Genomic DNA, 22276 nt, shown 5'->3' on the forward strand with positions numbered 1-22276 from the left:
ATGCAAAGATGATGTCTTAGTTACCTAGTGCTGCTATAACAGAAATACCACAAGTGGATGGCTTTAACAAACAGAAATCTATTTTCTCATAGTTTAGGAGGCCAGAAGTCTGAATTCAGAGTGCCGGCCCTAGGGGAAGGATTTCCCTCTCCACTGGCTCTGGTGAAAGGTCCTTGTCTCTTCACCTTCTGCTCCTGGGCAATCTTCATGTGGCTTGGCATCTCTCTTTCCCTATCTGTGCTCTGCTTGCTTGTTCAAACTCTTTTATATCTCAAAAGAGATTGATTCAAGATTTGCCCTAAACTAATCCTGCCTCATTAATGTAACAAAGACAGAATGAGAAAGCCCTCCCCTTGATCTGGTGCCCTGAATTTGGACTTCCATCCTATAAACTGTGAGAACACAAATTTGTTTGTTAAAGCCACCCACTTGTGGTATATGTTATAGCAGCACTAGATAACTAAGACAGTCTCCAAATCTTATCTTTGAATTTTAATTGATGTGTTTAAAGAAGACTGGGACTAAGGCTCTTAAGTTACTGTTATCTTGTGATCAATAGGTTATTTCCACTGGATTCGTCTATACAATATTTATAAATTTTGCAATATCTATACTTTTTTTTTTATACATTACTATAATCTGTATTGCATGAACTCTGTTCAAGTCCTATGTTATTCATAAAGTCATATGTGGTTACTTAAAGCCTAAGTAAACTGGCTTTAAAAAAAAAAGTATTATATTTTTGGTGGAAATGTACATAGCAAAAAATAACCTAGTGGTCATTCAAAAATTTCTACACACTGTTTGGTTACATTAGTTACATTCTTCACATGGTATCAACATTCTCATATTTCCATTCTAGTTGTTCTGTTTCATTTACCTAGTCTCACATACCCACAACCATCTCATCTATGCTTTTGAGTATCTCTTGACCAACTCGTCTTAATTTTTTTAAAAGAGTGCAGTATTTAAAGATGATATTCATTACTTCATGAGCAAACCTGCTATTCACCTATATGGTGAATTTAGGGGAAAGTTTTGGCTCAAAGGTAATAGTCTCGGGGGCTTCCCCTGTCTCAGTGAGTCCAGTGAGTCAAATTTTGAGAACGTGAAGTTCCGTTCCTCATTTTTCTCCATTTCTATTAGGATCCATCTACTGTGGTCCTGATCAGAATGTATGGTAGTAGTAGCCAGGTATCATCTAGTTCTTCTGTTCTTGGGCTACAGGAGGCCACGGTTCATTACGAATTTTTGGTTTCCTTCTTTCTCTCTTGCTCCAGATGAGTAGGGACCAATAGTTGTATCTTAGATGGCCACTAACAAGCTTTTAAAACCCCAGACGCTACTCACCAGACTAGGACGTAGAACATAAACTTTATGAATTATATTGTGCCAATTCACTGAGGTGTCCCACAAGACTATGACTCTGTATTCAAACCAAGAAAGCTAATCCCATAAGGTGACTGGTTATGGCTAAAAAGTATCAGATTCTGTGGCCCTTATCTGTTTTATTGTGTGTGTGTATATATATATATATAAGTTCATATATATACACACATACATACATACATACACACATGTTATATATGCATACCCACCTATAAAAAAAAAACATACATGCATATTTTGGATGTTGCTGTTGTAAAACTATATATAACATAGCATTTACCAAAACATCTTTTATGTGTGTTTTTATGTGTGTGTGTATAACCTAGGGGCATCAGTTACCTTAATTAAGCTGTGCACATGTCTCCCACATACAGTGTTACCTTTTCCATTACCTTAAATAAAAAGTAACTACTGTTTAGAGAACGAATCCCCCATGTCCCCCTAGTAAACTTGCTTTTGATTAAACCTCTGTAGTTATAACTCATAGTTCTACAACCAGCAATTGATTATAAATATTGTTATAGAGCTCTAAGTACATCAGTCTTAACTCCTCCTTACGAGCATCCTGAAAGAAGGAACTATTTCTTATTCTTCCATGTGGAAGAGAACAAGTGCATAATAGGCATACAATGAAAATGTGGTGATTGACATGAGATGTACCATGATATGTTAATCAGATTTTCCCAGCTAGTTTGTTCCATGGCCAGAAAGAGAAATACCCATGTCTCCTGACTCTTTTACTAGGTAAGATAACCTGATGAACTGTAATTTAGCACACAGCAAATCTCTTGCCTGTACTCGGGAACCCTCCTCCACTTTCTTCAGCACATCCCAGGTTGTTGCAACATTCTGGTTTTTAACATGCATCACTCATATATAACAATATATATTAGACTTTCAGAAACAGGGAGCATTAATTTTGAATGAAGCCATTAGTTTACAAGGCAAAAAAGCAAAATCATAAATAATTGCATGTTACAACAAACAATTAAGAGTGCAGAAAGGACTACTGTACTACCTAGTATTTTCAATACCATCTACAAATGTGGGTAACATCACAGTCGATAGTGTAATTTTAAAACACTAATAGTGTAGAAATGATTGCCATTGAAATAATTAAAGAAAAATATGAATTAGTATTTTCTATATGACTTCTGAGTTTACTTTTTTCTTGATATTTTTCAGGTCAAGTGAAATATTGAGAGACTCCTCCTTGATCTCCCCCAACTCCCATGCTTAGTTAGGAGGTCTTCTTTTATGCTCCCCAATACCACTATCATAACATTTTCCTTCCTGAGAATATCTGTCTATCTCTCCTCCCCAGACTATGAGCTGCTTGAGGGCAGAGACTGGCTCTCATTTATCCGAAGTCAATGTCTGGTATGCATCTCTATCACCTGGAAAACATTTATTAAATAAATGAAAGAGTAAATGAGTAAATAATAGAACGACAGGAAGAAAGGCAAGCAGAATGAGATTAAATGCCCTTTTTATGCCAAAATAAACTCTTTGCTCTGGGACATTAAAAACTGCTACAAATATGGTTAACGAGTAGTTTAAATCAGCAAGATAAGTTATAATCTGTAAAGATTCTGTTGCTGTTAAGTTTAGTAAATTTTATTGGCAAAAAAAAAAATCAGAGATGCTCGAGCCAAATTTGATGTACTCACAAGAACCGAAAGAAAGTAGGACCTGTTACAGAGTTGAAGGAGGGCCTGAGTAAACTAATCGGAAATAAAATATAGTAAATACAAATGTTTTAGGAAACTGCAAAGTGAAAACAAAATAAGAATCCAACGTTTCACACAACATCTCTTGATGATTTTCCCCACCAGATTTTTCCTAAATATGTTTTCACCCAATAACCCTAACAAAACAAAACAAAAAAAAAAAGAGGGGAAAACATAAGAAGCCTAAGATATTAAAATGCCTTCTCCTCAAACCCCTCTAAAGTACTCTTAATATTATTACTGCCATGACCTTATTTCTAACATTCCTTTCTATATAAAAATATAAAGGGTCTCTATGAAAATTAAACCATCTGAAATTTACCATTGGAATATAGTAATTTTTCTCACTTGTATGCTATCTAAGTACACAGAAACTACGAAACATTCAAAACACTGAATCAAGTCCTGGTTCTTACCTCAAGATATTAAAAAGTAAACAAGTCCATCTGTAAACCTGTAGCAAGTTTGGGCCCACTTATATAAATAAGAACATCTAAAAGAGCTCTGGTAGCACAATGGGTAAGCACTTGCTTGCTAACTGAAAGGTCAGCAATTTGAACCCACTCAGCAGTTCTGCGGGAGAAAGACTTTGCAATCTGCTACAGCCTAGGAAACCCTATGGGGCAGTCCTACTCTGTCCTATAGGGTCTCTATGAGTCAGGATAGGTTTGATGCCACACGACAAAATGGCATATGCAATAAATCAGCACAGTTATTTATCTGATTTCTGGAATCAGAGAGCTTGAGCTGAAACAAACCAGATTATCTAGTAAAGGTGGCAGCTGAGGCCCAAAATTCACCTATGACCAAATGTACACATATTTCAAAATCTTCAAATCAAATAAATGTGTGACAGAATATATCATGACCCCAATGAAATACTTTAAATGTTTTTTTGGAATTTAAAGTTTAAGATAATAACACAAGTAAGCTAAAGGGATATGCCAGTTTTAACAATAAAACTACCTGTTGAACAAAAACATTGTTGAGGTGACTGGCCAGTCTCCGGGCAAAATGCTCTCTCAAATCACTAAAACGCTGCTGCTGCTGTTTGACTGCCAGAAGCATGTCATGGCCTGGAATAAGAACAACATTTCACTGGTTTAATGGGTTAAAATACTTCCCTTGATGTTTAATGCACACATTTACAAAGGTACTCCTGGTTTAAGCTTTAAAGAACCCATTGTTTCACTAATTTATACATTTGCTTTCTAAAAGAAAGGTAAACAGGAGAAAAAATTATCTAGCACGGCAGTTTTCAAAGCGTGGTCCAGCACCAACATCGCCTAGAAATTGTTAGAAACGTGGATCGTACGGTCTAAGCCCAGACTTTCTGAATCTAGGGGTGAGGCCTGGCGATCTATTTTAACAAATGATCCAGGTGATTCTGATACCTGCTCAAGTTTTGGAACCACTGGTTTAGCAAAGAGGCCCCTGGGTAGCGTATGCGGTTTGCAGTCGTCCAACCTGAAGGTTAGCAGTTTGAACGCACCCAGCGGCTCTGTGGAAGAAAGCCCTGGTGGACAGCTTCTGTAAGGATTACAGCCAAGAAAACCCTACGGAGCAGTTCTACTCTATAACACATGAGGTTTCCATGAATCTGAACCAACTCGACAGCAACCGCTTTAGTTTTTTGTTTTTTTGATCTAGCAAAACCTGTCTGGTCTAATCAAAGGTTACTATCTATCTTGTGCTAGGCTCTTTGGACAGTACTAAATAAAATTCATGGTGTTGATCAGAATCATTGAAAGTCAATCAAAAGGGACTGAAATGAAAAAAAAAAAAAGAAACTCTTAGCACCAACAGAAATATGTTTCGAAATAAGTGAAACTTGTTTGAGCAGTTAATAAAACTAAACCATGGGCTCATATACTTCTCATTAAGATCTTTACACGGAGTTAGAGGCTCAGTCTTAGATTCTCGGTCAGAATTCATCATCACCAGTGAGTCTACCTGGTCGCAGAGCTACATTCATGCACTGCAGAAGGGCGTCCGCAGCATTGGTGCAGGCCTCAATGCCTCTGGAAGAAGCAAGATCTCCTTCCTGAAGGGCCTTTATGTGACCTTTGGCCAAGTCCATGTGGTTCTGAAACATACGTAAATATGCCATTTACACATGTAATTTTGGAAAATTTATAGGTAAGATGTTATTCAATCCTATCATCAGGTCCTTGGAATTATTTTAAATCCTGAACTCACAACGAAAATAGAAAATGCTTATAAATGGGTTTGATACATTGTCACTAGTTTTTTTTGTTGGTAATTTGTAATCATACTTACCACAAGGAACTCTATCTCAGATAGGAGTTTTACATTATTGGTGTTACTAAGATGAATTAGGTGGTTGCTTTCAGAGATCTGATCCATTTGTTCTTTTACACTTTGGAGCATTTCCTCATAACTGCTCAGTTTCAATTCAATCTGATCCACCTCCTTTAGAGCCTCATCCAGCAACTTCATCAGGATGTTCACTTGTTTTTCAGAGGCCATAATTGACTGGATGTTCGCCTACAAAGTTAAAAGCAAAAATAACACTTACTGAATGTATAAAAGAAGTTTAAAGATGAAATGTTGCTAAATCTTCTTGAAAGCAGGGTAACAAAGCTTGATATATATCTACTTTAATGTATCGCTTTTTATTTACATTCTATAGTATGTCATGAGAGTAAAATCTGCCTCTGTATCAAGGTTAGGGATCAAGTCTCCCTATTTTATAGTATTTTTATAGACTGCTGAAGTAGGGTTCTGGCCCAGAATGTATCATCAGTAGTGGTATATTCCCATTTGTATAAATTGAGAGGCATTATACTATAACATCTCTAACATTTCTTCTAATTCTACTAGTTACAAAAATATTCTATGCATATTTATGTGAAACACTAAATAAAAGCGTAATTACCTATGTAACAGGGCTTAGCCAAGAGGGTAGCAGTGGTATACCAGTCTTGGAAGGACACATGGAATTAATTTATACGTGTAATATGATTAGTACTAATAGGATAAGGAAGAGCATATGGGCCAAAGACAGCTTCTTCTATCATCTTCCTTCTTTTCTCTTTCATTATAACTATGTCTTTCTTATGTGAAGCAGTAACAAACCACCATCCCTTACCACTGTTTTCTAAATGATTCCAACTACTGATTCTGAATTCCTGAAAATGTAAGAGCTGAAAAACTCAAAAGTAAATTGCAAAGCACTTTGATGGCTTGGAGCATGTATACAATATCAATTAGAAAACAAAATATAAATCACTAAGCTACATTAAGACAGCAGTAACATGGTATGATGAAAAAACCTAGACAAGGAATTCAAAGAATATCACTGTACAGTTGACGCTGTGATTTCACACATGATTTCCTATGCTTTTCACAATAACTCAACTGTACATGTAACCCAACTCTAAGAGTCACTGAAGCACAGATCCACTGACATCTCTTAAGTGGCAGAGCAAGAGGCCTGAACTTGTCCAGGACATTTCAATTTTAACATACGGAGGTTTCTTCTAGACTTTGCTTCCAATGAGTTTTGCAAACTTGTAAGCTTGGACAATTTATATAATCTATTTGGGCCTGAGTTAGATCTTGTAATTTCTGTACTTTTCAGATATAAACTGCCAAAAATCTTTAAGTCTTTAAAGTGATTTTCTTAAATGCTTATCTTTAAAAACAAAACAACAAAGGATCTTGTTTTTGATTAGCCTCACATAAGCGGTGCTTTTTAACTCTTTCCTTTCTAAAGATGTGCATTTTGATTATAGACTCAGAAACTGTGCACATAAATTAAGAGGATCACAGTGGTTAAGAACCTGGCTGTTAACCAAAAGGTCGGCAGTTCGAATCCATCAGCCGCTCCTTGAAAACCCTTTGGAGGCAGTTCTACTCTGTCACACAGGGTATCTATGAGTTGGAATCGACTTGACAGTAATAGGATTTGGAGCCCTGGTGGCGCAGTGGTTAAGAGCTTGGCCACTAACCAAAAGGTCAGCAGTTCAAATCCACTAGCCGCTCCTTGAAAACCCTATGGGGGCAGTTCTACTCTTTCCCACAGGGTAGCTCTGAGTTGGTTTGGTTTTTTTCCAGGTATTCTAAAACATAAAGAGCCCTGGTGGCACAATGGTCAAGTGCTTGGCTGCTAACTGAAAGGTCAGTGGTTCACATCTATCAGCAACCTCATGGGAGAAGATGTACCATTCTGCTTCAGTAAAGATTATAGCCTTGGAAATCTTGTAGGGCAGTCCTACTCTGTCCTATAGGGTCGCTATGGGTCAGAATTGACTTGACGGTAGTGGGTTTGATTTGGGGATTATCCCCAGACATTTTAGCAGAGAAATCAAGCATCCTTTTGCCCTGGCTCTCCTGTTTCTAAAGAGCCTGGGTGGTGCAAACAGTTAAATGCTTAACTACCAGCCTAAAGGTTGGCGATCTGCTTCTGAAAGGTCACAGCCTTAAAAACCTGTGCAGCACACTTCTATTCTGGAACACATGGGGTCGCCATGAGTCAGAGCTGACTCACTGGCAACTAATGACAGCTCATGTTTCTACCATAATTATTCTGCTCCTTTTGGTTATTTAGTCACTTCTTTCAGCCTAATTTCCTTGTTTCTAATTTGTACTTTTTTTCCTCTTCAAGTCATAAAAAATTTTATTCTTTTGCACTGAACTATTCTAAGGTATTCTAGAGGCTGGGGGAATCATACCACAAGCTGGTTTCTGGTTAGTCCCTTTTTACTTGAATCACTTCACATTAAGAATCTCCCAAAATCCAAAAGCTCAGTTGCCTCCACTGGCCTAATGGGAATGGTCCTGTCTTTTGAAGACGACAGGAAAGAATGATGGCAGCTAGTAATGTGCTTACAGATAAACACAGCAGTCATCACACTATAACTGCTTAAGTGCTGAGGCAGTAAATATGAACATCGCCAGTCTTCTCAATCAACTACACACTGCTCACTTATAAAGGACAAGAAAGTCTTACCCCGTCCAGCACCTGCAGCTCTCTGGACAACTTTTCTGCAAAGGCCTCAGCATTAGAGATTGCATATTCACAGCCTTCCATCATTATTTCAATATCCTGCTCTTCTCTTGCATTTAACTCTTGGTATTCATCGACTGCTTCTTCATCACCTCCTGTCACACTCTGATTTTCTCCACTTGGAACAGATTCTTAAAGAAGGTAAAGGTAAAAATTCAAAACGGACTAGTCAAAAAGTACGAACGACTAATTACATCATGGTACTTATAGCTAGGTAAGAGCAGCTATAAGCACAGGTCACATTTAGGGGCTGAAAAATAGGAAACGATGATTCAAAATATATTTTCAAAAAACCTAAAAAACTACGTGTTAATGAAATGAAGCATTAAAAATTTATAACACATAAAAAGCATGCAGTCCATTTCAATGATTTGTGTTAAACAGGCTTTAGTCACAATTCCCCAAAATACAATTAAGCTAAAAAACAAAAGCAAAACATGTGGAGATGCCCTAGCTTTTCATTCCCTACCTGAGGTCTCTGTTGTTCTTTTGAGGAAACATGATTATGTATTCAGGACACATGGAAACAATTTGCTTTCCTTTCCTTTCAGGAAATGTTTTTCTTTTTGCTCTTTTCATCTTTATTATCATTTTTAAAACAACTTTTAATTGAAAGAAAAAGATGCATCTACAAGTCACAATTTATTTTGGGCACTGAAAATATTTCTTTGTCTACGAAAATCTCACATGCATTGACAAAATTTTTACAGATAAACTACAGAAACTTTCTCAGTAACTCCACAGCAAGAGGGGCAACAATATGACTGTTTAGAATTATAAAAATTTAAATGGTCTTCACGTTTCTTAACAAGAGACCAAGAAGTCAAATCCGAAATGCTTTCTGGATAAATGTTTTGTTCAACTTTTTTAGAGAATATACTTAGCACATGGGCATTTTGTATAAAGCCAAATATTCAACTTTAAGGTTAACCCAAAACCCACTGCCATCGAGTAGATTCCAACTCATAGTGACCCCAGAGAGTTTCTGAGGCTGTAAATATCTACAGAAGTGGACTGCCACATCTTTCTCCTGCAAAGCCACTGGTGGTTTAGAACTGCTGACCTTTTGGTCAGCAGTTGATGGCTTTAAACACTGTGCCACCAGGGCTCCTCCACTTTAAGGTTACCCACTGCCATCGAGTCGATTCCAACTCATAGCGACCCTATAGGACAGAGTAGAACTCCCCCGTATAGTTTCCAAGGAGCGCCTGGCGGACTTGAACTGCTGACCTTTTGGTCAGCAACTGTAGCACTTAACCACTATGCCACCAGGATTTCCACCGTAAGGTTGGAAACTCTGGTGGCAAAGTGGTTAAGTCCTAATGTGAGGTTAGGAGAGGTAAAATGAAAGAGGTAATTTTTAAGCCCTAAAAGATTACGTTAGCACTCTAAATAAACAGACTTTCACAGACTTCATAGGACACTTGATTTAAATCTGGATGCTTTTAATATTATTTTGTATAAAAATGAGTATTTACATTCAGCATGGCTTTAATACCTGACATGTTCATTTGTCTTAGAACAAAAAATATCTAATTCAAAGTAACATAAAGAATTCACTCTTTAGAATGATAATAAATCAGACTATTTAGATAACTTCCAAGAAAGAAAAACAGAGGAACTAAAACTCTTGCTACAGGCAATTAAAGATTATGGAATACAGAGTTCTGTTGAGAGGCATCATAGACCTCCTTATCATTTGAATAAGTCCATTTTTAGTTCACTGTGGAAATGTTAAACTGTCATATGTGATGGCTTATTAGCCACTGGAGGGCAGGAACTGCCCAAATCATTCTGTACTGCTCTTTATAATAAATATTTCAAATGATCATAATAATAACTGCTTCAGAATTATTTTCTCCCCAGTGAAACAGTCCTTTGGAAGCCAATAATGAATACCATCATTAATTTTATTACACTATGGATTTTGTAGCAATAAACTTGTCCCTGTGCATAATTTCACAAAATATGCAACCAACAGTACATAACAATGGCAAGTAATAAGAATAAACTGAATAGAATAAGAAGAAAAGGTGTTACGCACCTTCTGTAACTTTAGGCAGTTCTGGAGAGTAAAAAGGTATGAAAAAAGCAGAGGAAAGTAAGCAAAGAATATTAGCTGGGTAGAAAAGTATACAGGTTTTTTTTTTTTTTTTTTTAAATACTATCTATACCACATTTGAACTTCATGCTAAAATTAAGGTTTAAAAGACAACATCAAAATCAACTACAAAGTGGAAAGATCAATAAGAAGCTAAATTTCCAGGGTTCATTTTTCTTACTCATGTTCTGGTATCTATTGTCATCGAGTCAATTTTAACTCACAGTACCCTACAGGACAGAGTAGAACTGCTCCACGTGGTTTCCAAGGCTGTAAATCTTTACAGGAGCAGAATGCCACATCTTTCTCTCACAGAGCATCTGGTGGGTTCGAACCACTGACCTTTTGGTTAGCAGCCAAGTGCTTCAAATACTGCGTCACCAGAGCTCCATTTTCTGATAATAACTAAATTTTTATTTATCTTGCTATCTTCTCTTAGCCTTTTAAGAAATCAAACCTGGCTTATCCTTGGAAGAGAAAACTGGGAAACAGATGATCTCCTGGAAAATATTTTTAGGTCAGTTATGACTCATGCATTTAGTCAAGTCAAGGCCTAAAAGCTTTAGCCAGCTACTCCCTGATGATGGGTTAGTTACAAAACACTGTTAGAAATGACAAGATTGAGACAATATCAGTTCAGGCTGGCTTTTAAGTATCCAAGTCAAAGATTATTTTTTAAATCTGGCTGTAAGTAAAATAAAAAATTAAAAAAAGGGAAAAAAGAGAAACTTCACTCTACTTCAGCTGCTAACAAAGTTCTCTTTCAAAGAAGAGAAGCCGTAATTATTTACCATAAAAATCCAACTGCCACCATGAAAAACTACCAACGCTGTTACTGCTAATATTCACAATTAAGAAGAGTCTTATCTATTTGAATAATTCTCTCTTAAACGGAGGTGGTGATAATTTGTTTTCTGGCATTGTCCAAAGCTTACAGATGTATTTATTTTTTAAAAACAGGAATTAATTGCCATGATTTCAAGGTCCATTAAAACAAGTTTGTAGACATAATAAAGCTATTCCCTGAACTGCACTATACAAAACCAATGGTAACTGATCTACAGAAAGTGTGAACCTTAAGAATTTTCTTGGTATTCTCAAAATTGGTCTCAATCAGGGTTATAATGCTTATAAACATGAAAATGTCTACACTTTTGTTTTAGGCCCTGAGAAAGTAAATGGTTATTTATTCTTTAAAGCTAGACACCTCATTCTCAAAACAGCAATTTTCTTCTCATTGATTTTGGCAGTATTTCTTAATGAAGTGAATCCAGGTGGGATACGTATTTTCCAATACTGTTGACCTAGTGAAATATATTGGTTTAAAACATATCTTAGGCAATAAATAACATCTAGAAATACGTAATATTTGAAAACAGAAGTTTGTGAATCATTATTATAATGTTCAATCCTGAAACAGAAATAAAAGCTACTTAAACTAAACCACTCTTTAAGGCATGAAAGACTACCATAAAATTTCTTGGAAGTCATCTCCTCAACACCACTGCCAAGACCCCAGGAACTAATGTTGGTGAGACCGCAACCAAGGGGGCTCTGACACAAGACCAGTCCCATGGAAGTGAGCAGCACAGGGCCTGACAAATGTGGCTTGCCTCTGCCAGTTCCAAGTATCAAGGCCCAAACCAGAATAGATCACACATTACAATGAAGCCTATGAGAGCTGCAACTCCATGGGACTGTGTTCTTTTCCTGAGTCTCACAAATTTTCCCCTTTGACAGAGTGCAGTCTTACCACTTCTCTATAGCTCGTTTTAGTGGAAAATATTTGAGTTTTCCTTCTTTGACAGATTTTTGCCTTATACAGGTTCTGGCTTTTGGAGGTTGTATTGCAACACATGTTGTGAAAGAATACTACATTCAAGGAGAGAAAGGTGTACAGTCAAACAGAAAAGAAATGGGTAAAACAAGATAGGGAAGGGACAGAGGCATGTGACTAAATAAATAACTTGAATGATTTAAACTGCCAGTTTTATAGGTCAAATGGTGGAATACTGGCAATTCCAGGTGGTTTGAATTAATAGAAACCTTCTAAATTTTAAATTTTAATATGCAGCTTAGGACAAATATAAGTTTTCTCTATGATACATAATTTGGGATATATGTAAGTTTTCTTAATAACAGAAGCAAAACTTATAAAAGCTCTCTGTTTATTACCTATATACTCGCTTTTATTTCAACTGCTTTCTCTGAGATAATGAATACAACACAAATGTGCATCCATAAAGCATACAGAACCATTATTTTATATTGTGTATATCTTTATGCAAAGATACTTTAAAAGAATAAAATGTCATCATTTAGTAATTAACAAATGTGTTTTTGTCTTGCAACAACCAATAATCCATAATGAGTAACATTCTTGGTGATATATTGATGAAAATATCCTAATTAACTTTAGGTTTAAGGATTTTTATACTGACAATAATAATAAAATAATAATAATAATAGTAGCTAATAATTTATTGAGTACTTACTATACACCTGGCACTGTTCTTAACTGTTTTCATACATGAAGTAGTCTAATCCTCACAACAACCTTATGAGGTAAATACCATAGTCATTTCTATTTCTGAGATAAGGGAAACCAACACACAGAGATTAAGTCACCAACCAAAGGTCACACAGGTAAGTAAACAGCAAAGCCAGGATTTGAACCTGGGCAGTCTGACTCCAGAATCATGTTCTTAACCATACCTACATTCTGTATAGAAATACAGCTGTAAGGATATTCATCCTAGAGCTGTTTAAAATAAACAAAAGTTAGAAAATAAAAAATAAATGATTAATTAAGTAAATTAACGTACATTCATACAATGGAATATTATGGCGCCATTAAAAATAATGTTGGGGTAAGTATTTAAGAACATGAAAAATGCTCATGATACATCATATGAAAAAGTATGGTAGAAAACAGAATGTATATGTCTTAAAAAACTACGCATAAAAAAGAATAAAAGAATATTTAACAAAACGTTAATAGTGGTTATCTCTGGGGAACAGATTTATAAGTAATTTTTATTTATTTAACTTTATCAATTTTCTATAATGAACAAGCATTATCTCTGCAATAATAAGTTATTTTAAAATTCCTTTATGATGTAATATCGGTGTTTTAATTTAATAATATCCAACTACCTATTCGTTTAAAGATACACTTGATTTACATATACGCTTTTACTAACTTTACCTTCCAAGAGCTGTGAACTAACATTGACAAAATCAATTTTCTTCCGGAGATACCGCTGATTCAACTTCCAAATGCATGAAATAAATGCATTCTTCTCAGCAGTGCTGCTGGCAACCCATTTATATATTTTTTCAAAATGTAAATCAAATTCAGGATTTTCCTATAATAAAAACATACAAAAGAAATTGTTTGTGATCATATTCTTTTTCATTATTAATGTAAAATCTATATTTCAATAAGACAAAAAGAAGTTCAAGCTGTTCTTGAAAAAAAAAAATCACCATTAAAAATCTGCAAAGTGACTTGAAGAGAATGGCTCCGGGAATTCAATTTACAACAAAAACTTTGTTTACCAGCCAAAACTAACAAATGAAAAACCGTAACATACTGCTTTGGTAAAGTCTTCTTATGCCTCTTACATCTAGGAGTCAAAGTACAAAATGCCTTTGGGTCTCAGCTTTCTGGTCTGTAATAAGATGATCTTTAATTGAACTTGCACCTAATTTTTGTTTAAATTGGCTATGGAGTTTTAAAGCTACATCCTTTCTTTGGTAATATGCTATTATTCATAACTGTGATTTGATACTAACTCCTTGATAAGGAATATACCTCCTAATTATACAAGAAAAAGGACAATGTACATCTTGGTGTGGTTTGCAAGAACAAATGCGGTAAAAAGCAAGGATTACTTCTAATTGTTTTCTATTTTGAAAATAAAACCCCACTGCCGTTGAATCGATTCCAACTCATAGAGACCCTACAGGACAGAGCAGAGCTGCTCTATAGGGTTTCCAAGGAGTAGCTTGATGGATTTGAACTGCTGACCTTTCTGGTTAGGAGCCACACGCTTAACCAAAAATGTAGCATGATTAAAGGTGTTTCAAAAGCCAAAAATGCTGGTGGGCCTTAAAGTTCTTTCCAATGACAAAGAAGCTCAACAGGTCTTAGAGAATTACACTATGCTCTCTACGTATCTCTTAAGTCACATCTCTTAGGTTACATTTCAGCAATAATTTCACGCCAGGGTAGTATTTTTCCCTTGAATATAAAACTACTTGAGTACTACATAAAAAATGAAAACATACAGACGTACACTTTTCTTCACATCCAATGAATTAAAAAATAGGCTCAAAAGTTTCATCAATTTTCTTAATGCTTTATAGGGTCAAATCCACTGCTGTTGAGTCAATTCCGACTCATAGCAACCATATAGTACAGAGTAAAACTGCCTCTTATGGTTTCCAAAGAGCAGCTGGTAGATTCAAACTGCTAACCTTTCGGTTAGCAGCTGACCTCTTTAACCACTGTACCACCAGGGCTCCTCTTTATAGGGTAGAAGGGCAATAACCCAAAACCCAAACCCAGTGCCGCTGAGTCAATTCCAACTCATAGTAACCCTACAGGACAGCGTAGAACTAACCCATAGAGTTTCCAAGCAGCACCTGGTGGATTCCAACTGCCAACCCTTTGGTTAGCAGCCGTAGCTCTTAACCACTACACTACCAGGGTTTCCAGAAGGGCAATAATATAGTCAATTCATTTAAAGTGTTATTTAGGGGAACAAAGTAAACAAAGACCTTAGAGGTGAGAGACATTATAGAAGACTTTTTACTGTAAAGAGTTGGGATATTTTAGGGATCAGGGCTTCTTGTCCTGTGGTATAACAATCATATATAGTACAGACTTACTAATTAGTTTAATTTGTAGTTTAATTAATAGAATTGAAGTGTCAAAAAATTAAAAACATGTATTTACAATGAAAAAGTAATTGTGTCATTAGTTATACAAAAAAAAAACTAATTGTATTGGCAACTGATATGAAACTTGATGGGAAATGATCTCTTCCCTGGGAATAATTCCCATAATGCCATAAAAGAAGCTGAGTGCTCCAGTGGCAACATCCACACAAATCAATGTGTGATACTAAATGGCTAATGTTAGGCTATGTATAAAAATTTCATATTTTATATCCATATATAGAGTACACACACCAAGGTGCTTACATAAAATGAAAATAAAATCCATTAAGCAAGTCAGCAATGAGGCATCAGCTGTGAGAAAACATTCAGATAAGCATTCAGCAATGTCAGTGAATTATGCAAGTCAACAGGGTTATGAAGTGCAAAACTGTTCATAGGACAAAGGCTTTTTAATAAAGGTACATTTCTGAAAAGCCCTTTAAGTATTTTCCATTAAACAGAAACCTGGCAAAAAAGTTCCTACTTATGACTCCTCCCCATGGTAATACATTAAAGTGTTTTAAAAAATTCCATTCTAATTCTCTTTCAACAAAATACTCCCCAAAACCCAAAACCAATGCTGTCAATCCTGACTCATAGCAACCCTACAGGGTTTCCAAGGCTGTAAATCTCTAGAAGCAGACTGCCACATCTTTCTCCTGCCGAGACACTGACGGTTTAAACCACTGACCTCTTGGTTAGCAGTTGATTGCTTTAATCACTGCACCACTAGGGCTCCTTCCACATTTCCTGAAAAATTGGGTGCTTCTTAGGGATAAAGCAAAGGCTACAGTCTGCCTGAATTTCTTAAATGAAAGGCATTCTCTGCATTTGGAAGAAATCTGAATTCTACAGATAAACATGGTTCTCTTAAAACTGTTTTTTGCTTCATTTCTTTCTGCACCTGATACAACTGCCTGTCACTTTTTCCAGCTTTTAGTTCCTCAGAGGTTTATGTGCCTTCCGAGGAAACCCTGGCGGTGTAGTGGTTAAGTGCTACGGCTGCTAACCAAGAGGTCGGCAGTTCGAATCCGCCAGGTGCTCCTTGGAAACTCTATCGGGCAGTTCTACTCTGTCCTACAGGGTCGCTACGCGTCAGAATTGACTTGACGGCAGTGGGTTTGGTTTTTGGTTTTGTGCCTTCTGAATAAATATATAAGACTTAGACAGTCAAATCAAAGCACACCAATAATTACATTAATGTAAGCCTTGTTATTACCCTCATCAATAGTACAAGTTGGATGGAATTACTAACTGGTTTAGTTTGTAGTCTAATAGAACTGAAGCGACCTCATCCACAGTACAAGTAGACACGTTGCAAACTATTCCCTAGAGCTCTGGAGGTGCCTTTGGATTGCCAAACAGGATGAGGAACAGGTTAAAGAAGATGACGCAGAGGAAGCATCTAATCCAACCACAGGAGCTCTACTTGATTTCTTTGAAAAAATTACTGCTGGGAAAAGCCTTGAAATGTCAGGAATGTAGTGGTTCTTTAATGTGACCATCACGTTATTAAAATTCTTTAAGGTTTGTGTGTGTTTTATGTGGGTGTAAGGTACATTTACTTTAAAATTAAGGTGTGTAACCTGCTACTGGGAGAAAGACCTGCCATTCTGCTCCTGTAAAGATTACAGCCTTGGAAACCCTATGGGGCAGTTCTACTCTGTGATATAGGTCGCTACGAGTCTGAATCGATTTCACAGCACACAACTACATGCCACTACTGCTTCCAACTTGAGCCACATTTCAAAGTCATGGGCTTGAAAAGCCAGCTAGATCACCTCAGCTGGTGCTTGGACATTAATTCATGAGAACTAAGAAGACTCACTTCGGTTATATCATATGATTTGGAACCAGATTTTACCAATATAATGAAGATAAAAAAAAAAAAAAAAACAACTCACACAACACACCACTTTAAAATCTACAATGGTTTAAGTATACCTGACCTAAATACAGAAATGTATTTAAATGTATACAGTCAAGGTTATATTGTTCTAGTTTACACAGCTTGTGCACAAACATTAACTATAGCTTAAAACAAGCAAACACAAACAAACATAAACACATACTTATTTTTTGTAGCTTGGGGAGGGTATACAAAGCATGGAAGGTTGAACAGTACACGTTAGACTAATTCTTGGTTAGAGTTTGTGGGTCAGAGATCATAAAAACAAGCTTAGATCATCTTGGAATACATAAACCTATGTATAAAATGAAAGACACTTTCTGAACACAACTCAAAGAACTAAGACAAACATACTTTAATAGCATCTTTGGCATCTACAACAGCAAGGTCTCGAAGGGCCCAAGCAATCTGCCTTTTGTAGAAATCTCCTTTATCAGATTTCTTGACTTTAACCACCTTCACCTGCACAGGGCGTTCGGTTGTCACTGTTGAGTGAAAGACACATTTTCATTAGAAAGACTATTCACTCACTCACCCATTCATTACAAAGACAGCTGTCAGGTGCCTGGTACATGATACTAAAATAGAAATAATATTTCATAACAAATGGTATGACCGAGCAATGAACAGAATGCTAATGAAAGCATATAAATCAGAGTAGAAGGTCAGAGGAAGATTCCTAGACAATTAAAGCTTCAGACAAGTTTTAAAGGAAGTAGCTGAGGTACATAAAGAGAGCTCTAAAAGAGTGATTGACACATGTCAAGCCAGAGAGGCTTTAAAGAGCATAACATCATTTCAGGGAATAGTAATATGGACAGTACATGCAATTAAGTGGATGGAAATGAAGTTAATAAAAAAGATGGAGTTCAGATAATAAATGGCCTTTCTCTGACAGCTATGGGGGAACCCTTAAAAGATTTTAATTACGGAAATGACATGCTCTCATTTCGTTTCTAAAAAGTACTCTGGCAGCAGAATCGAGGATGGATTGAAGTAGATGCTAATACATTTGAAAACTTAGATAGAAGTGGTGAAATGCCCCTTACCCTCACACACAAAAAAATTTAACTCGCCAAAATTGACTCAAGGATAGAAAATACAGAAAGTTCATAACCATCACCGAAACTATTTCAGTAGCTAAAAATCTCCATTCTCCCACTCCCCAAATAAGCATACACATCCCAGACAGTTTTACCGGTGTCTTTTGCAAGCTGTCCGGGCATGAATAATTCCAAACTTGCACAACTATTCCAAAGCACATAAAATCAGGGAACACTCTCCAGTTTATTTTACAGTTTTATTCTAAAGCCAAAGGTAGTTTGAAAAAGGAAAATTACAGGCCGATGCCCCTAATAAACATGGATACAAATATCTTAAGTTTGGATTGACAAACTTAATCCAAGGGTATAAATAAAAGATGATACTTTATTTCACAAATCCTAAAATGTACTCTTTTTTTTCACATTTTAAAATCTGTAAAATCAGGATAAGTCTTATCGATGCAATGTCACAGTTTTTTTGTTTTTAAGCAGTACATAAAATAGAATAGTATAATTGCTAGCATACCGTAGGTATGGTACATCACAAGTGAATTGGGTTTATTCTAGAAAATAATTTATTATTAGAAAAACCAAGTATAGTTGATTATTCACCACACTAACAAATTGAGGGAGAAAAATTATATGATAATCTCAAGAGATGAAAAAGCATTTGATAAAATTCAATATGTATTTGTGATTTAAAAAATAGCAACAAAAAAGTATGAGAAGATATGAATAGGAAGAAACTTCCTTAACACTGTAAAGGACAGCTACAAAAAACCTACAGTAAATACCATACTTAAAGGTAAAACCATTCCCTTTGAGATCAACATTGATTGGTGGCCCTAAATAGCACAGTAAAGCAAGAAAAAAACAGGTATGAAGGTTTTAAAGAAGAAAAATATCACTACTTCAAAAGAGCCTATAGATAAATTATTAGAATTAAGAATGTTTAGCAAGACCGACAGATAACACAAACCAGGATCAAGAACGAATGGCATTTCTATTTCCAAGCAATACGTGATTAAAAACATATTAATACCAATAAGTTTTTATTCACAATAATTTCTAAAAACCTAGGAATAAATAAATACCTAGGACTAAATCTAACAACCTATGTGCAAAGCCATTAGAGAAAACTATAAAGCTTATTGAAAAGCATTAAAAACATAGATACATGGAGAACTGTACCATGTTTGTGGATAGGACTCAATATCATAAAAATGTACATTTTCTCCAAATTGATCTATAGAGTCAAAACAATACCAATCAAAATCTCAACAAAATCTGGAGCTGACAAGCTCATTCAAAAATTGGATAAAGAATAAAAAGCCAAGGGGGAAAAAAAAAAAACCAAGATAAAGAATACACCATAAAAAGGCAGTCTACAAATTGGGATGTATATAATCCACAAAGGATTAACACACATATTATATGAAGAGCTTGAACAAATCAGTAAAAGGACAACCAAAGCAATAGAAAAACGAGCGGAAGACTTGAACAGGCAAATTTTATACATGAGGAAACCAAAAGGCTGACAAACTCATGAAAAGGTGCTCAATCTCGTGATTAATCAGGGAAACGCAACTTAAAACCGTAATAAGGTACCATTTCACTCCCACCAGATTGGCAACAACCAAGTGCTGACCGCGATGTAGAGAACCCAAAACACATCTACTGTTAGTACATCAGCTTTGGAAAACTATTTGGTGTTATGGTAAAGTTGGACATTCACGTACTCATGACCCAGTGTTATGGACTAAAGTGTGTCCCCCCCAAAAATAAATGTTGTAAATCCTAACCCCTATATATGTGGATATAATCCCATTTGGGAAAAGGGTTTTCTTTGTTAGTGAGAATAAGCAGCATAGGGTACGTCTTAAGCCAGTCACTTTTGATATAAAAAGAGCAACGCGGGCACAGAAGCCAGGAAGCACAAACGGAGGGGATTCTAGCCTCCTAAACCATGAGAAAATAAACTTCTGTTTGTTGACGCCATTCACTTGTGGTATTGCTGTTACAGCAGCACTAAGAAACTAAGACACCCAGCAACTCCCCATCGAGGTACATACCCTTGCCTGTGTTTATCAGGAGAGAAGGACAAACATGGTTCACAGAAGTGATGTCTGAAATAGCAAAAACTGGAAGCAAACCTAACGTTCATCACTAGTAGAATGGTAAGTAAACTGTGAACTCTCATAGAGTGGAATACTACACAGCAGTGAAAAGAAGAAGGATTACGGGTATATGAAAAAACATGGATAAAACTCATGAAGACAAACATAACATTGAGCGGAAAAAGTCACAAATATATAAATGCATGATGATTCAATTTATGTAAACTTCAAAAACATGCAAAACTGAACAATATATTGTTTGTGATTATACACAGGGTAAGATGATTAAAAAAAACCAAGAAAACAGTGAACCAAAATTCAGGATACTAGCTATCTCAACGGATGAGGGAAGGGAAGGGAATCATGGAAGGGCACAGAGGAGACTTCAAAGGTAACAGTAATCTTCTTACACTTGGTGGTAGGTACAAAAGTGTCTGAGGTATGGTTAGCCTTTATACCTTACATGTTATTGTTGTTAGGTGCCGTCCAGTCGGTTCCGACTCATAGTGACACTATGCACAACAGAACGAAACACTGCCTGGTCCTGCGCCATCCTTACAATCGTTGTTATGCTTGAGCTCATTGTTGCAGCCACTGTGTCAATCCACCTTGTTGACGGTCTTCCTCTTTTCCGCTGACCCTGTACTCTGCCAAGCATGATGTCCTTCTCCAGGGACTCACCCCTCCTGACAACATGTCCTAAGTATGTAAGACACAGTCTCGCCATCCTTGCCTCTAAGGAGCATTCTGGCCGCACTTCTTCCAAGACAGATTTGTCCGTTCTTTTGGCAGTCCATGGTATATTCAATATTCTTCGCCAAAACCACAATTCAAAGGCATCAACTTTTCTTCGGTCTTCCTTATTCATTGTCCAGCTTTCACATGCATATGATGTGATTGAAAATACCATGGCTTGGATCAGGTGCACCTTAGTCTTCAGGGTGACATCTTTGCTCTTCAACACTTTGAAGAGGTCCTTTGCAGCAGATTTGCCCAATGCAATGTGTCTTTTGATTTCTTGACTGCTGCTTCCATGGCTGTTGATTGTGGATCCAAGTAAAATGAAATCCTTGACAACTTCAATCCTTTCTCCGTTTATCATGATGTTGCTCATTGGTCCAGCTGTGAGGATTTTTGTTTTCTTTATGTTGAGGTGTAATCCATACTGAAGGCTGTGGTCTTTGATCTTCATTAGTAAGGGCTTCAAGTCCTCTTCACTTTCAGCAAGCAAGGTTGTGTCATCTGCATAACGCAGGTTGTTAATGAGTCTTCCTCCAATCCTGATGCCCCGTTCTTCTTCATAGAGTCCAGCTTCTCGTATTATTTGTTCAGCATACAGATTAAATAGATATGGTGAAAGAACACAGCCCTGACGCACACCTTTCCTGACTTTAAACCAATCAGTATCCTCTTGTTCTGTCCGAACAACTGCCTCTTGATCCATGTAAAGGTTCCTCATGAGCATAATTAATTGTTTGGGAATTCCCATTCTTCTCAGTGTTATCCATAGTTTGGTATGATCCACAGTCGAATGCCTTTGCATAGTCAATAAAACACAGGTAAACATCCTTCTGTTATTCTCTGCTTTCAGCCAGGATCCATCTGACATCAGCAATGATATCCCTGGTTCCACGTCCTCTTCTGAAACTAGCCTGAATTTCTGGCAGTTGCCTGTTGATATACTGCTGTATAGTATGGAAATTCTTTTTTATCTACTCAGTATTTTAAAAGAACAATTTAAAAAATGAATTTGTTGACCCCCCTCCCCAAATTTTCCAATTATAGAGACGAGAACATTTAAAATAAGAAAGTTCCCTAAGTAACAAAAGAATGCTAAGCAAATACTTGTTCTTACTAAATACCCACCTGTGGCACACAAAAAACAGTTCTTTTTCTTTTTTCCTGCTTTGCAGACATTCACAATGCTCAGCAGGCGTTCATCGTTTGGTGTAAAAATGTCTCTTTGTAACGCGTGCTTGATTGCTGTCATCTTTTCTCAGCTGAAAAA

At 36.4% G+C, this 22276-nt stretch overlaps 1 protein-coding gene across 5 annotated transcripts in view; it reads right to left on the bottom strand.

Moving 5' to 3' along the window:
* The window catches only part of EXOC1 (exocyst complex component 1), a 64102-nt gene that overhangs the window by 34850 nt on the left and 6976 nt on the right, over window positions 1-22276 (bottom strand). For 2 of the 5 annotated variants that reach the window (XM_023555071.2, XM_023555070.2), the window contains exons 2-9: window positions 22135-22268; window positions 17463-17593; window positions 13461-13620; window positions 8095-8282; window positions 5400-5627; window positions 5073-5205; window positions 4086-4195; window positions 3060-3113 (exon numbers count right to left, since the gene is read on the bottom strand). In XM_023555071.2, coding sequence (XP_023410839.2) covers window positions 3060-3113; window positions 4086-4195; window positions 5073-5205; window positions 5400-5627; window positions 8095-8282; window positions 13461-13620; window positions 17463-17593; window positions 22135-22258 — 1128 coding nt within the window. In that variant the 5' untranslated portion in view covers window positions 22259-22268. Of the gene's footprint in view, window positions 1-3059; window positions 3114-4085; window positions 4196-5072; window positions 5206-5399; window positions 5628-8094; window positions 8283-13460; window positions 13621-17462; window positions 17594-22134; window positions 22269-22276 lie in introns of those variants that run through there. The other 3 variants (XM_003415887.4, XM_023555072.2, XM_023555073.2) reach the window with 2 other exon arrangements.

Source organism: Loxodonta africana, chromosome 5 (genome assembly GCF_030014295.1).
Source record: "Loxodonta africana isolate mLoxAfr1 chromosome 5, mLoxAfr1.hap2, whole genome shotgun sequence".
Taxonomy (NCBI): domain Eukaryota; kingdom Metazoa; phylum Chordata; class Mammalia; order Proboscidea; family Elephantidae; genus Loxodonta; species Loxodonta africana.